The sequence below is a fragment of the Thermochaetoides thermophila genome, assembly GCF_000221225.1.
Source record: "Thermochaetoides thermophila DSM 1495 unplaced genomic scaffold scf7180000011806, whole genome shotgun sequence".
Lineage (NCBI taxonomy): Eukaryota > Fungi > Ascomycota > Sordariomycetes > Sordariales > Chaetomiaceae > Thermochaetoides > Thermochaetoides thermophila.
This window is the reverse complement of record NW_006383023.1, coordinates 1,103,843-1,119,196: the sequence shown is the minus strand read 5'-3', so window position 1 is coordinate 1,119,196 and position 15,354 is coordinate 1,103,843. Positions and strand designations below refer to the sequence as shown.

The 15,354-nt window shown below is 53.6% G+C and overlaps 3 protein-coding genes and 1 non-coding gene across 4 annotated transcripts; 1 reads left to right on the top strand and 3 right to left on the bottom strand.

Moving 5' to 3' along the window:
• Nucleotides 1–371: 371 nt before the first annotated feature.
• Nucleotides 372–2,941, bottom strand: CTHT_0003420 (uncharacterized protein; the record flags this gene model as incomplete). Its single annotated transcript, XM_006690825.1, has 3 exons — nucleotides 372–2,167; nucleotides 2,249–2,417; nucleotides 2,468–2,941. The coding sequence occupies 3 exons, from the start codon at nucleotides 2,939–2,941 to the stop codon at nucleotides 372–374; spliced, it is 2,439 nt and encodes an 812-aa protein (XP_006690888.1).
• Nucleotides 2,942–3,390: 449 nt separating this feature from the next.
• CTHT_0003410 lies at nucleotides 3,391–3,486 on the bottom strand. The gene is made up of 2 exons: nucleotides 3,449–3,486; nucleotides 3,391–3,426 (listed from the first exon to the last, which is right to left on the bottom strand). It is a non-coding gene; the product is annotated as a tRNA-Ile (tRNA).
• A 787-nt stretch (nucleotides 3,487–4,273) lies between these two features.
• Nucleotides 4,274–6,186, top strand: CTHT_0003400 (uncharacterized protein; the record flags this gene model as incomplete). The annotated part of the gene is made up of 6 exons (XM_006690824.1): nucleotides 4,274–5,013; nucleotides 5,222–5,435; nucleotides 5,532–5,565; nucleotides 5,658–5,716; nucleotides 6,039–6,103; nucleotides 6,174–6,186. 6 exons carry the CDS (start codon nucleotides 4,274–4,276, stop codon nucleotides 6,184–6,186), a joined length of 1,125 nt encoding a protein of 374 aa, XP_006690887.1.
• Nucleotides 6,187–12,088: 5,902 nt separating this feature from the next.
• On the bottom strand, nucleotides 12,089–14,047 carry CTHT_0003390 (uncharacterized protein; the record flags this gene model as incomplete). Its single annotated transcript, XM_006690823.1, has 2 exons — nucleotides 12,089–13,184; nucleotides 13,251–14,047. The coding sequence occupies 2 exons, from the start codon at nucleotides 14,045–14,047 to the stop codon at nucleotides 12,089–12,091; spliced, it is 1,893 nt and encodes a 630-aa protein (XP_006690886.1).
• Between the last annotated feature and the right edge of the window lie 1,307 nt (nucleotides 14,048–15,354).

Sequence of the window (15,354 nt, the reverse complement as noted above, 5' to 3'; positions counted from 1 at the left end):
GCTTGTTTTTAGGGGCAACGGGACCCGACCCTGTCTGCGGGAGGGAAACCTAACCCTACCCTTGAAGGGAGTATATAAGCCCTCCAACCAAATATTATTCAGGCTGTAAGATCCTCAACATATTTATTACTTCAAGTCGCTCTTGATATCCATTGCTTTCTACCATTATATGACCTGTTTTAAAACATTCCAAGATCTGCCTCTATCCCATGTTGTTGTCATTCGGCTCACTATGCCAAAATCACTATATGCTATGCATGCCAAAAGGGTATCTCACCCGAACACCTGCTCAACATGCAACTTGAATAACGCCAATAATGCTTCGAACCCATCATGCTAATTCCTGATTATAACACCGAATTGTCACTCCATTACTCCACACTATCCGCCGGACTGCCAGGCTCCGAGCCGAAAACGTCTTCCGCGGCGGTATGCATTTCGTCCTCATTCTCGGTCACATTCGCTTGCTGCACCCCTCCGCCAAACTTCTCCGTAGGCGTTTGGACCGCCGCCGCCGCCGCCGTCGTCACAGGGGATGCCTCAGAAGGTGACGAGGACGACATGGACGAGGGAAGTGCCACCGTGGTGTCGGCCTGAAGCTGCAGTTGGGCATTATTACTCGCGTCTACAATCGTTGCTGGTTGTGCTACCGCGCCTGAAACAGAAGGAGCTGTTGTTGTTGCTATCTGCTCTTGCTGTGTTTGGTTGGGAGCTGATGGACCAGGAGCAGGGAAAGTAGTAGCACTAATGTGAGTCTGAGATTGAGCATGTTTCTCTTGCTGCTGCGGCAGATGAGCCAATGGAGACACCTGCTGCTGCTGCTGGGGTGGCTGTTGTTGTTGTAGTCTCTGTTGCAGATGCTGCTGCTCTTGATGCACCTGACGCGTCTCATTCACAACAACAAGCGGAGCAGCACATCCCTGAGGGGCTTGAAGATGGCCAGTTTGGCCTGATGGCGTTGCAGATCTGGGGGGTGGGTAAAAATCTGCAGGCCATGGTGTTGCTAGCGCTGTTGATGGTTGCGGTGAAAGTGCCTGGGCATAAGGTCCAGCCGGATGAGGATGTGGCATGCTCGGCTGCATTCCCGGTGCAGCAGAGTGTGGATGCGGGCTAGGACCAGGTTGAGTCGTTGCCACAGGTGGAGTTGGTCCTTGATCTGGACCTGCTGGGTGTGCGCCTGCTGCTGGCAGATGATAGGCTGGGTGAACTTGGTAGTTCGCGTGCTGGTGAGGTGGCTGACTGGCTGGGTTAGGTGTTGAACGAGCTAGATGCCCCTGATGAGGAGGGGGAGGGGCATGCCCAGCTGGCCCGGCATAAGCAGCGGGGTCCGCAGCTGGAGGGGCATAATGTGGAGGATGGCCGATTGCCGAGACAGAAGCTTGCTGTTGAGGGGGATGTGGCCCCGAATTGAGAGGATTAGGGTGCTGTTGTTGCCCCATAATCGATCCCGGAGCGTGCGGGCTTGGTGGTGCTGCTCCGTGAGGATGTTGATGAAAGTGAAAATGAGTCGGCTGTTGAGCTGGAGCATATGGAGGATCAGGCACTCCGTATAGAGCTTGAGGTTGAGCACATGGACATGGGAGCGGAGGGGGAACCCCGGTCGGAACCGGAGGAGGACTAGGATAGACGGAGAGGTAGCTCAGGGGAGGAACGTTCAATGGTTGACCGGCGTAAACAACAGGGAGCACCGCGCCGGGAGGTAAAGGATAGTGACCAGGCAGTGGGCCTGGCGGTGGTCCCGTATAGACAACAACATAGTTGGCTGTGTTGCTTTCTGGGGGTATGTGCGGTGGGGGAAGATGTTGAGGAGGGACATAGGCAGCTGGTTGCTGGCTAGGCCGTGGTGCCGGCGATGCTGACGCGGCTGGCGGTCTAGTGGACCCGGCAGAACCAGCAGCCCCTTGCTTAGACGGCCGTGTCGTTCGCTGCTGCTGATGTTGACGTTGCTGAGCGGACTGAGGGACAAGGGCAGGGGTCGGACAGGGGCCAACCGGAGCTGACGTCGACCGGGCCGAAGTTGGACTCGGGTCCGCAGGTGAAGGTCGAAGACCGGGACCGGGCTGCTGCTCAGTGACACTCGGAGCCGGTTGGATTCCGGGTTGGGCTCTCTGTTGTTGAACCTGGCTCCTGGTTGGGCCGCTGGCTGGGTCACGGATGGTGCCACTGGCTGAGTTGGCACAGCAGCCTGCGAATGGGACTGCGCTGGGTTGTCAGCAGGTAGCGAAGCGGAGCCTGCTGGTGCTGGTACGGTCTCGGGGGCCCTTGGGCTTGGCGTCGGAGCCGAACCCGAGGGAGCGGGGGGTCTTGGCGCGGGCGTGGGAGCAGATGGTCCGGTCGGGCCTGGGTTGTTGGCCGGCGCGGACCCAGATCCGGGAGCCGACGCCGACGTGGCCGACGACGTGGACGCTGGCGATGGTCTATTTGGCTGATGATCGTGTCCAGCGTTCTTGGATGCCGTGCCTGCTACTGATGGAGTCGCCGGAGCGGGCAGTGGAGGTCGAGGTCGAGGAGAGGAGCGCGGGGGAACAGGTAGGGGGTCGGGACACTTGGGCAGTTCGATACCGGTGCCCTCGAGCAGCTTCTTGCGCGACTCCCACCAGCCACAGATGGTGGGCATAGGAATCTTCCAAAAGGCCGACGCCTCGGCGTAGGTGGGCGGGCGATACCACACCCACTCGCCGTCTTCGGTCTGCACCAAGTCTTTGTTGCGATCAAAGCCATGAGGCTGGCCTAGGCGCGCGCGCGGCACATGCTTGAGATCGCGCTTGTCGGGCACGCGGTGGTTGAGCAGGTACATCAGCACTTCGATCTTGCGCTCGCGCGTGTAGGTGCGCTCGACGCGCTTGATCTCCTTCAGCGGCTTGGGCTGTGGGCCGGACTTCTTGCGCGGCAGCCCCGTTGCCGACAGCAGCTGAGCCGACGCTGGCGGCGTCGGGGCCATCGTGTACTGGATCGCGTCTTGTCGCAACTGCGATCCGTACGCTGCTGTCGACGTCGAGCTGGGACCCAACAAAGATCGGCGGGCCGTTGCGTTACGGTGATGGAATACGTTGTAAATATATTGTATAACTCTGCAGTTCCGTACAGTACTGATACGAAGTTAGGCCAGCGGCTAGCACCAAGCCGCACGCAATGATGTAACAGTTGTAAGATACAATCATGCCAAGACAGCGAGGTTTTGGGCTGGACCCACAAATTATCATCTCACTTCCATTCTCCATCCAATTCTTTGGTCAGAATTCAGTCGTTCAGTCGTTGGGATGAAAACATTCAAGATTGATCAATAAAACAGCAAAACTCCAACTTCAAAAGGTGAGACAAAACGAAATCCCCGGGTTGCTGTGTTAACTCTGCCAAGTCCCGCAAAACGAAGGGGATAAAAAAATCAGATGCCCAGTAACAGGATTGAACTGTTGACCTTCGCATACCATATACAGGTATGAACCAGTATTAGTACGACGCTCTAACCAGCTGAGCTAACCGGGCTTGCTGATTCACGGGTGAAAGTCCTGCTACCTTCCTTTCCATGCTTGGAAGATCGGCGGAAACTCAATCGCACAAGTGCACCTTAACTTCCATCAATTTCCAACGTGCTTGCCCTTTAATCTGAGACTTACTCCGCTGAAGAAAATCTCCGGTTCAATGGTTCTCCGATTCTGCATCCATTTTTGAATCGATCTTCCAGGCCTCTCTCATCCATTATCTTCCTCAACCCGGGCGCTTAGGGACTCAGCCTGTCAGCCGCGCGAGACGGGCGGGGAGCTATACTGTGTAGCCCACTAGCGCTTGTGCCCTTTGCCTGGGCCCGGGCCCTGGCTGCCTGTCCCGCCGACACTGCCTCACTGCTCCAGAGGCCAACGGCCACTCAGCCGACTCCCAATCTCCCACTCTCGATGCCGCGCCGCGAACGCGCTGGCCTGACCCCTTCAAATGGACTGGATTGCGGCGGAACCCTCGGACATGTTCATAGCCTATTTCACCATCGACTGCCCTCCTCCCGGGTAATCTCCTAATACTAATACATAGCATCATATTTTTTTCTAGATCTTAATATTCCACATTGCTGTTTGTTGCGCGCGCGGGAACAAGTTGGCGCCGTGACTAGTGAGTTCGTGCAAAAAACTCCCCAGCATCCTTCTACCGAACCATTCCAGCCCCAGTTTTCAATTCTCCCCTGCCGAGTGCGTAATCTTCTCATAAACTCGGTTCACCTAGCACACCTACTGCATACAGGCTCGAGGCTCGGCCGTACAATATAACATCAGCAAGCACCATGGGCCTCCGCGACAAACTCCGCAAAAAGGCCGACGATGAGCCCGCCCCAGCCGTTCAGAGCCGTCCAGCACCCGAGGTCACTTTCATCCGCTCTGACACATTCACACAAGAGATCATCGAACCCCCGAGCGCCGGCGGCTACAGCCAGCAGGACTCCTCCTGCCTAAGCCCCAACTCCAAGCCAGACTCGGGCAGCAAACCCCGCCGCAGCTTCGATGTCTTCCGAAGTAGCCGAAGCCGCAGCAGCAGCGTCTCGGACTCCAGCCATAGCCATCGGAGCAGCAGCGCCGGCGCCCCCAGGAAGCGCTTGTCGCAGCGCCTGGGTCTGAAGCGCTCTCCCTCTACCTCGGAGAACCTGCCGCCGGACCTGCCCGAGATCGTCGTGCCAGAGGGCGCCGAACACGACAAGGAGACGGCCGAGTCGCAGTGGGAGCAGCGCGCGACTATCCTGGCCCTCGAGAATGATAAGCGCCGGAGCAGTCCTGGAACACCAGTTCACGGCGCCGCCCCTCCAATCCTGCCGCAGCTCCGGCTCGACGGCGAGGCCTCCGCGCATGAAATTCCCGGAACAAAGACCAAGGCTGTCTCGTCCAAGGAGATTGACGAGGATATCCAGGAGGCGATCCGGCTCCATGAAGCGGGAAAGTTGGAGGAGTCCACGGCTTTGTTCGCTCGGCTAGCCGATCCGAAGGGAGCAAACAACCCCCTGAGTCAGGTCCTCTATGGGCTGGCGTTGAGGTACGCGATTATCACATGCTGAGTCATCATATTCACCATCAGCGCCAGCACTGCCAGATCCCTCGATCACGACCCGGTCTAGATGCGTCGTTTCAAATTGTAGAAGACGCATTTGTATGGACCTCACACAAGCCACGCAAACCATGCAATTGTCCAATAATGGCAGGCATTATGCACACGGAACTAGTACTAACTAGAGCTTTCCCAGGCACGGTTGGGGATGCAAACCCGACGCGGAGAAGGCCGTGAGCTTCCTCTCGGCCGCTGCATCCAATGCCGCCGAGATCGAGCAGATGGCCCTGGCAGCCGGTTTGAAGAGAGGAGGAGCAGCGAAAGGCGAGCTAGTCCTGGCTATCTTCGAATTGGCTAATTGCTTCCGGCATGGCTGGGGCGTTCCCAAAGATCCGATTGCTGCCAAACAGGTGGGTTCAAACCACTTCGCACCTCTTGCGATCCTCTTGCCCGGGACTGGCATATGTCAGGAGCTATTGCAGATTTCTAACCTCTGAATGTTACAGTATTACGAGACGGCGGCAAATCTCGGAGACACTGGTATGCGCTGCGAGCTTCCTTCTATCCTCTGCTCCCTGCCTATCTCCGCCTTCGTTTTCGTTTTCCTTACTAACGGCTGTACGCTGCTGTAGATGCCATGAACGAGGTGGCATGGTGTTATCTCGAGGGCTTCGGTACCAAAAAGGACAAGGTGAGTTTCAGCAATCCGCCAGTCACTCTCCATATATGTCTACTTGTATCCTTCAGAAACACACGCCGGAGTCATTGCTTTCCGGCACCGGGTCAATCGGCGAGCCAGCCGCCCAGCCATGTGATTTCACGAGTGCTCTTTGGCCAGTTGTCCGCCGTGTGCGGGATCCGGGCCGTTGGGCATCAACTGGGTCAATGGAAAAACAGGACGCTGTAACTGGCGACCCACACTAGGACTTGCATCAACATGGCTTCAAATTTTTCCGATTTCGCAGTTCTCTATATCGTATTGACAGCGGGCTGACAGTTAGGAATGACTGCAGTATCAAGCTGCGAAGTATTATCGCATGGCTGAGAAGGCCGGAAACAAGATCGTCGGAAATTCTTGGTAAGTCCCTATCTCTTGTTCTTGTTCAAGTTCTCTCCCTTCTCTTGTGGATTCTTGGGTGCTTGGCTAGGCCGACCAAGTGACCGTGGCTCCATCATGAACTGCACCTCACCTGGCACCGGGCATGCATTACAGGGGAAAACCACTTGAGCGTGCATATTTTGTTTTCCCTGCTCTCTTCTCATGATAGGCTGATTAGTGCTTCGCCCTATTTTTTTTCCCCCTCTGTCTCGAATGTTGTGCTGGTTTGTTTACACTCCCTGTCCTACTGCCCCGCCCCTTCTTACTGCTTCCTTACTTCTTTTGGCCTTGCCCTCGCCAACCCACAAACCACAGATTCTGCAAAACTTGCCGAGGTTTTGTTTATACTCTGCCCGGGCGTTTACATCTCTTCTTTTCCCTTAATCAGCCGTGGCATATGTTGTCATGACATCGGACCACCTTTGGCTGTCACCCCCTCCCCCGATTGGATTACCATGGGCTTAACTTCCAGATATGCTTGTTTTGATGCACGTGTCATGACATTTTGACCTCGACTGGTTGGATCGCACATATTTTTTTGTCTGTTTGTTTGTTTGTTGCTATTTTTTGCCAGTCTTTTTTTGGCCATGTTGCTGATCAGCCTTGTTTCCCCGTGTACTCTCGAGTAGGATCTGGAAGGAGAAGTACGATCCTCCGAACAGCAAGAGCGGCAAAAAGTGAATGTGGATCTCTTGAGCGTTATTTTTTGCTTTTTTTTTCATGACCTGGATAGACTCGATTTGAGGGCTCAGATCTTGGACACGATCTTGATTACTTGATGATTTTTAAAGTATGACCGTTACTCTTGGGCTCAAAGCATTGATACCGCAATGGCGCTGGTGGTTGTCTTGTATATCAGACGTGATATTTAGTTCGGACGGCTTCAGGAGAGTATACCTAGGTAAAGGTATCGATGTCTCCAATTGGACTAATGGACTTCTATGTCAATGCCATATCTTCGCGTCGGGTACCCGAATACTACTCCCAGCCTCTTGAATTTCAGATGAAAGAGTTGGGCAGCTTTGCCACTGTGGTTCCTGATTATCCACATATGAGATCCTGTCTGTTTGGTTTTCATCTTGCAGATTTGTTTACGTCCCTGCAGATGCTTCTGCCGGTCATGGGTTAGGTGTTTTGCCCCCTTTTGATGGCCATGGCATTGTTTACGTGAAGGCCGCTTCTGATAGGTCTAATCGACTGTCGAGCATCTGCTTTTGACTGGTAAATTCGATCATGAACACGACACTTCGCTGATCTAGTGGGACTCGAGGAAATTGTCATGATCCATTGGGCATTGGGCTCTGAGCCGATGGGGTGATGGGGGTCAGGGAACCGGTCCGCGGATGTTGCGATGCCATGCCGTCTGCTGTGTCCCTGTGTCATTGCATGTACATCTTGCATCGCAGTAGTATGTGGGTTGTACGATGGGTGTCGGTCGAGGAGAAGAGGAGGATAGTAAGAGAGCATGGGGTTTGGATATTCTGTAGGATGTACACCGGGGTTGAAGATAGGTATCGTCAGGTCTTTTGCAGGACAGCTCCGTTATCCTACCGTTAATTTGGGGTGAAACGGAGAAAGGTGAATTTACGGCTTTTGTGCACCCCCATTACGACCTCTCGGCTATCTACTTCTTTTCTTTAGTTTTTTGCTCTGATAATTCTCTCTCTTACTATTTGGTATTCTATCTCCTCTCACCCGTACTCTATCCTTTGATATCCGTTCTTGAGCTGTCCGTGTATCGTCAAAAACTGGACGTTCATTCACGTGAAGTTGTCCCTAGCTTTCCCCTTCACAGACTTTTCTGACATCACCTATACGACCACTGTGTCTCAGAGAAATTATGTCCTATTACCAAGATAGGAAGGGAAAACTCTCCAGAAAGTAAACTGTCCATGATCTCGACAACTCTTCCTTCTTCCTCCTTGCCCTTGTGTCCTCTACGACTGCCACCCAAAGCGTTGCTCAGCCTCGGTATCCGTCAACCCGAAGTGGCACATATCGACTGTTTCCTGTTACACAGAGCAGAGGTTGCGATCTTGTTGTTTCACGAGGTATCATCAGGTAGTTCAAGCAGTCTTGTTGGGTTCTTCTTTGGGCTTTTTTTTGAGCCCAATTCTTCTATCTCTTGTGGGTATTGTTTGGTAAACATGAGGATTCGGAGATGTCTTAGTTGGGTATTGGCTAAGTGCTCGTTGAGATGATCTATCTATTACGCTCACGGAATGCTTTTGCAGTGGTTCAATTTGAAGCCGTCTGGAACTTCTGTTAGCAATGATAGGTGTTTCAGATGACTCGAGCTACCTGTGCCAGACCATCGTGGTCAGTCCCAGAGGCCTCTTCTTGTTGAATTAGGCTTTAAGTGGATTGTGTATGCCGTTGTGGAACAACGGCAGGCTTTGTCAAAGCTCTGGCGTAAGGCAAAATAGCAGCGGATGTCTCTACAGACTCAACAAATATCCAGTAGTGTTCCATACTTTTCAAGAAAGACTAAAGCTCCTCGGCTGTTTGCTTCGGAATGCTCCCAGGCTCACGTCTTACAACAGGGGGGTGGTTTCATGCGTGCGACCGGCGAATATATCAGGAACACAAATGTCAATGTCCCTGTTGCTCTTTGTTGCTCGGGCCAGAATCAACGGGGCAAGGCTAGCCCGAGGTTTGTGTCTGATGGTGGTGGAAGTCAGCGAAGGGGGCAACAATCAGGCAGCAGGCGGGAAAGCGACACACGGGATCGTCGAGATATGGTTCGTAAATCCGTGTCGGAGGTGTGCTGTATCTGAGTCACGACAATCTAGACTCGTTTCCTTGCTTCCAGAAGTGTTTGAAGGCGGGTGTCATCAAGCAGTGAAGATTTGAGTTCTCATATTTTATCTTTTTGTTGACAATCCGGTGACCCTTAGGAGAGTCCTTGTAGTATGAGGTTTGGTGTAACCATGTCAACTACCAAGGCGACCAATCACTGACGATCTTGCCGCTTGTTTGAGCCTTAACGTCTTTGGCAAAATCCATGGATGCCCGACTGTCTGCTACGCATTCCTGCACTTTTGGAGAAACTCAACACAACTGGCTGCTTGGACTTGTCCAAGTCCAAGCAGGTGAGCCTCCGGGGCGCTGCAAATCGCTCACCGGTCTTTCTCCTGTTTAATATTTCCGCTCTCTTAACCACTTGAAGTGTTAAGTTATGGAAGCGCCACCAAGTAGCACACACCGCTGAGAATTGGCGTATTGGTCTGTAAAACAATGAAGACTGTGTGGCAGAGAACTCGCTGCTCCCTATTACGTTTCATGTCTTCTGTTCATCCACTGCGTACCTTATTCAATTCCCGCGTGGTTAGTCCCTTCGAGCCACTGATTCAGCTCGACCTCGAGTTCGTAGTCCTCATCTAGCATAATATTCGGGCCAAAAGCTTTAGATATGGGAATTAGTGATGCTGTGTGCTTGAAAGAGTTGGTTAAGGAAATAGGTCTTATCTTAAGAGTTAGATATTCTAAAAACCAATTGGCGACCATAACCGTTGATAGCAGGCCGTTATGCTATGTACCTGTCTCGTTGTGGCCGGTATCTACGTATCCAAGTGACAGGTCTTTGAACCAACAAGACCGAATAGGCAACTAGTAAAGTCGTCTTCCAGACCTACCGTTAACGTCCTATCTATCAAGTATTCATAATCCTAGGCAGGATTCAATGCTGTACCTATCTAGGTATTCATTGCAATGTCTCAGAAACATGGGGAGCATCCAGCTGCACCACATTAACCGGTCAGAGGCAGTGAACAATAAGCAACTCTCCTTATCTCAAGTTGGTAGCTGTTAGCCCACCCACAATTCACTAGCGCAAAGCCTTCCTCCTCGTGATGATCTCATCCATGCATACCGGTCTACCTCTCAACTCTTCGCCCCCATGATCATCCTTCCAAGCTTATCCCAAACAGGGAGAAAGTGAGGGGCAGGACAGAAGTCAGCCCAAACCCCGAAGCCGACCAACCATGACGCAGTTCGTCACGGCAGTTACATCATTGGAGTGATTCACGTGGGGGAGGGGCAGAAAATGGCCCCGATGTTTGACACGTTGTCCGCCCACCCATCCCAACCCATCTATTGACAAATCATCGCCAAGCTTGCCCTCTCTTGTTGGTCACTTTCACCTCGCCTCGTTCTCCGGAATCTTCGGCGCGTGGGCGAAGCGGCCAGTCAGCAATGAATCCGGCCAGCCGGTCAGCCAGTGTCTAAGTCGGCAGGCAAAAGCAGTCAGTCAGTCATCTGCATCCCCATGCGAGTGAAAGTTTGGTGGGAGGCTCGGGGAAGACCCTCCCCCGCACTCTCTTCGGACTTACAGGACCTGTCAGCTTTCGTCGATGTGCTATGCTTCCACGCATATCTGAGGCAAATGTGCAAAATACCCTGTCGACATGCATGAGATGGCATGGCCACCTGCAGTTGCAGTGCCGATGCAGTTGCAGATAGGCACGCTTGTGGCGGCGGACATGGAGTGGGGGCAGATGTTCCCGGGGAAGATCCGGGGAAGCCGGTAAATCCACGCAATTAATGATCTCAACTCAGCGCACGAATCAGGGGAGCATCATAGGCACCGAGCTTTTGAGGAGCTATCCAAAAAATTTTTGTTTTCAATTTCATCCAAGAAAGCTATCATCATATCCATCATGTCAAGGTTCTTTGCTGTCTAGCCAAGCTACAAGATCGTCAGGTGTGTCCAATGTACATGATTGTTGGCTGTCTAGGAACATCCAAGTTCCAAAAAAGATGCGCCGAGTAGACGAGTCAAACAAGTTGGGTACTTCCTTCAGCGAAGGACGGTGGGGCCTATCACCGAAATCGCTCTCCGCGGCGGCGATTCGCGTGTGCCTCATCGATATCTTCGCATTCGGGAAGTTCGTTTACCATCTGTCATGGTGGCTTCTCAATCCCCGTTTCTGTTACAGGGAAAGGGAGCCCCGTATCGAAGACAAAAGAGTGTCGGAGGTCGGTCGTCGTAAGAGAAACAAAAAAAAAAACGGAAAACACGTCGTAGAGACTGTGGTGATGCGTGTTGTTGTTTCGACAATGGTGTGCCGTCGCTAACTGGTCTCCGTGGTGCCGGGCGCTTCCTCCCCGCCGGGATCGCAGTGTTGCAATGACCGCTGAGTTTTAAAAAATAACCCCCATTCCAAAGCCGATGCCTGTCTGACTGGGTCTGGTCACTGTGGCTGTATGAGGGATCTTTCACCTCTCGTCAACACACTTGGACTCTGCCTGTCAGGCTAGACATCAGAAGTGGAGGGAGAGCAGAGGCGATGCCCAAATCGCCTGCAGAGAAAGAGGAATTCAAACCGTCATCAATAGATCCATACCGCCGAACCGAATTCCCAATCAACCGATTCGCCACATGTCCGACAGGCGACCCCGTAGCAAGGCTTTGCGCAGAACCCATTCCCATTCCCAGCGCCAAGCGAACCCAATAAAGACATTAGAGATGTGCCGCCAGAGAAAAAAACAGACCATCCAAACAGGAAACCGAGATAACACGAATGCAAAGCCCAAAGACCCAAAAGCAAACTCTCATGACGAAAATCACTGCAAAAAAGGAAAACCTGTCTCCCGGGTCTGACAGGTGTCACCGAAGAAACGAAAATCAAATGAAGTGCGTGAGCTGCAATGTCTGTCGTTGCGAGGTGATCATGTCGCGGGAGCAGTAAAGTAGACCGTCGCATCCAAAACCACCGAAGTTGAATAGAAAAAGCCGAAAAGACGGAAGAATTGCTTGCTCCCGATATCATGAGTACTGTTCATGCCTCATCAAGTGTTATCATGACCGAGCTGTGTAATCCAAGATCATTCACCGAGGGTAACAGAAAGGAGTCGCTAAAGAGGGGAATGCAGTAGTCGTCGTGGTCGCTGCGGCAGTCGTAGTAAGCCGTGGTTTTAAAAAAAAGGTCACAGAGCTAAAAAAGAAGCTGCTGAAGTCCCTGATCATGACTGGTGTTCCTCGCCTTCGTTGGTAGCGGCATTGTTACTCTCCGCTACCATCTTGGCAAAGGCCCGAACGACGTCACGCGGGATCTGATCCCAGAGCAGCGAACGAGTGTAGACCTCGGCAGCAGATTCCTTGTTGGGCGGGGCACGCATGCTGGCCAGAGCCTCAGCAAGATTGCGTCTGCGCTGGCTCGTGGACCTTTCGGCCGCTTGAGCGTTAGGCAGGAAATCTTGGGAGGTCAGGTCATTGTACTGCTCAGCCGACAAGGAGAAGATCTGCTCGTTGGTCTGTTGCTCGCTCGGTCTCGTAAGGGAGTCTGCCAGCTCGCCAAGCGTCGATGGAGGAACGCGGTTGTCCACCATCGGCGAGGCGATGGGCATGTTTGATCCCGAGGACTGGGTCCAGCCGCCATTGGCAGTGCTGGAGCCCGACGGCTGCGGTGCCATGGCCTCGATGCCCGAGGAGCCGACCTGCGAAACGCCAGCATCCTTGAGGACGTTCTCCAGGAGGGTCGCGGACGCAGCGCGGACGTCCTCGGAGACACGCGGGATGCTGGGCGTCGACCGCCTCGAGAGGACAAAAGCGCCCACAAGGAAGAGCATGAAAAGCAGCCCACCTTGAGGAGCAGATTTCTCGGAGACGGTTGGCAGGGGAACCTCGGGCTTCTTGACGGGCACAATCTGCATCTCCTGGTTAGCATCGGCAGGCTGCTGCTCCATGGAGAAGTCGCCAAACATAGGCGTGTTCTCCCATGGGCCATCCACGTTGATGCCGTCCATCTGGTCAAAAGCACCGGTGTAACCGGACGCGTGCTGGGCGGCACCTTCGAGGCGCTGCACGGTGCTGGTCAGGACGCTGATCTTCTTCCGCAGTTCGCCTGTCTCAAGGGTGTGCCTGCTGATCATGTCCTCCTGCTTCTTCTCCAACTCATGTATGTACGACTCGGCCTGCTGCTTCTCCATCGACAGTTTCTGAATCTCACCCTCCAGTTTGCGAATCGTCTCCTCCATGTTGGCGACAATCTCGGTGTAGCGTTTCTTCTCCTCCTCGAGACGCTCAGTATGCAGCTTCTTGCGCTGCCGGGAATCGAGTCTGCATCGTTGTGTCAGTCACTCTAGTGTAACACGCATACTGTTGTTAGATTGGGGTTGAACTCACGCAGCCTGTCTATTGCGAAGCAAGCGCTTCTGTTGCTTCAACTCCTTGATTTCCTGCTCATCAGTGGACTGAGCAATCAACATGTCGATGTTGCTCAGGTTGCGATCTGGGGGGATCTCGAAGCGCGCGTTCTTCTTGCGGATGCCGTCACCCCTCCGGAGCTCGTTATGAGAGCGGATCAGGGGGCTGGGCGGACGAGAACGCTTCGCCATAGCCTGAGCCTTGAGATCCTGTGCCATCTGGGTAGCGGGAATTGGCTGAGGAGCGGGCTGTCCCAGCTGCTGGAACATGGGGACAGGAGTCGGGTTGGTGAAAGGACTCGGCGCAACTGGCATCGGCCGGAACATGTCCATGCCGTTCGAGCTGAATTCGACGGGGAGACCGTCGAAGGCAGGCAGCTGAGGAGTGGCAGTAGCCGAGGTGGTCATGCTCCAGACGTGGTTCTGGTAGGCTGGCTGCTGGTTCTGATCCATCCGCAGGAATGGGTTATTGCTCTGCGGAGCAGGCGCAGGCTGGGGTTCGAAGAAAGGATTGTTCGACGGCAGCGACTGCATCTCGACTGACTGCCAGTCCTCGGTCTTGGGCGAGAAGATGGAAGGGGATACGCCGAATGAATCCCTCCTGCTGTCTGCCATCGCGGGGGACATCTCAAGGCCGGAGTCGATCCCACTCTGGTCGAGGATGTTGTCGTCCAGGATGTTCTGGTCGTCCTCCTCGAAGAAGTTCTTGGCTTGGGCACGCGCGGTGTCGACGGTTAATTGTGTTGGGTAGAACCCAGACATGAATGCTGAGACCATAGTGCCGGTTGTTGTGTTTCCGTGATGTGGATATATCAATCTGTGCCGGAAGTAACGCTGTGAACGTCAACAAGTGGTGCTGACGCAATTCTAAGAAGCCAGGCGTGTTAGTGATTGAGCGGTGAGGGCCTTTAATTCCTAGGCAGCACCCGAAGTGAGGGGGGAGCGTTTTGGGAGGGGCTAGAGAACAGGGGGGGGGGCTTTTTATAGTGGGGAGGGGGAAAGGAGGTAGTACAGCTGCCGGGAAGCCTCAAGGAAGCCGTACCCTTCAAACTTCCTGAAACTTGTGTGATGGAATTTTGATTGTGACGTGTTGAAGATAGGAGCCTGGGGGGGAATGAGACAATGCTCAATAAGAAAGATGAAGGTCAAATGAGGTCTTCGTTGCTCATAAAGATGGGCGATGCGAGACGGAAGATGGGAGATGGGAGACAAGCGTGGGTAGCGGATCTGTGAGCGAGCCGGCCGTGGGGGATGTGGGAGGGGAAGCGAAGGTCGGGGCTGAGGGTTTTAAGGGCCGGAGGATTGACGGCTCCGGGCAGGCAAGATAGGATGAGGTCACTTACACTACCAAGGTCGCACAGAGCGGCCGTCCTTTGGAAAGAGGGGCAGAGGGAGGGGCAAGCCAAAGGGCAGCTTCAACAACGCAATGTGAAGCGGCTCTTTGAGGAATATATCAATATTAGGACGAAGGTCAGGTTCAGACTTTTTCTCTGACCCAGCAGTCACAAGCTGCTTTTCAAAGCAATCCGTTGCAATGGGTTTGTGGTCGGTGTTGGGTGAGGGGACTGCGCAGCAGGTGGGTGCGCTCGGCAGCTTCTTATGAGATCAGGGCTCTCTGGTTTTATTCATGAGACTCGCCCAGACTCCAGACTAGCACCGAGGGGGATGGTACGTACTGGCTCAGCAATCACGCTTCACACCATGGTACATTCTGAGCGCATGTCGCGCTAGGCGTGCTTGGGACTTGGAACTCTGTGCCCAGGAGGTGTGATGCTCCCTAAGAGAAGAGAGGAGGGGTCTACCATCGTGCCAGCCAGGGGGGTGTGGAGAGTGAGATAGGCTTGGCTTTAAGCGTCTGGGACTAGGGCGTGAAGCTCCCGTTGCCAAGCGGACGCTTCCGATCTGACGGAGCAGACGACCAGGACCCTGGTCCTTCCAGGGTCCAAGGCTTCAAGTCCCAAAAAAACATGTTCCCAGAAGGGAAAACCAGGTGAGCGAGTAGCGACCTACGCGGCGAAACAGACGCCGCGGCTGTTTACACAGGTACGGATGTATGTGCTCTAGGTAAACAGATCGATTCGAAA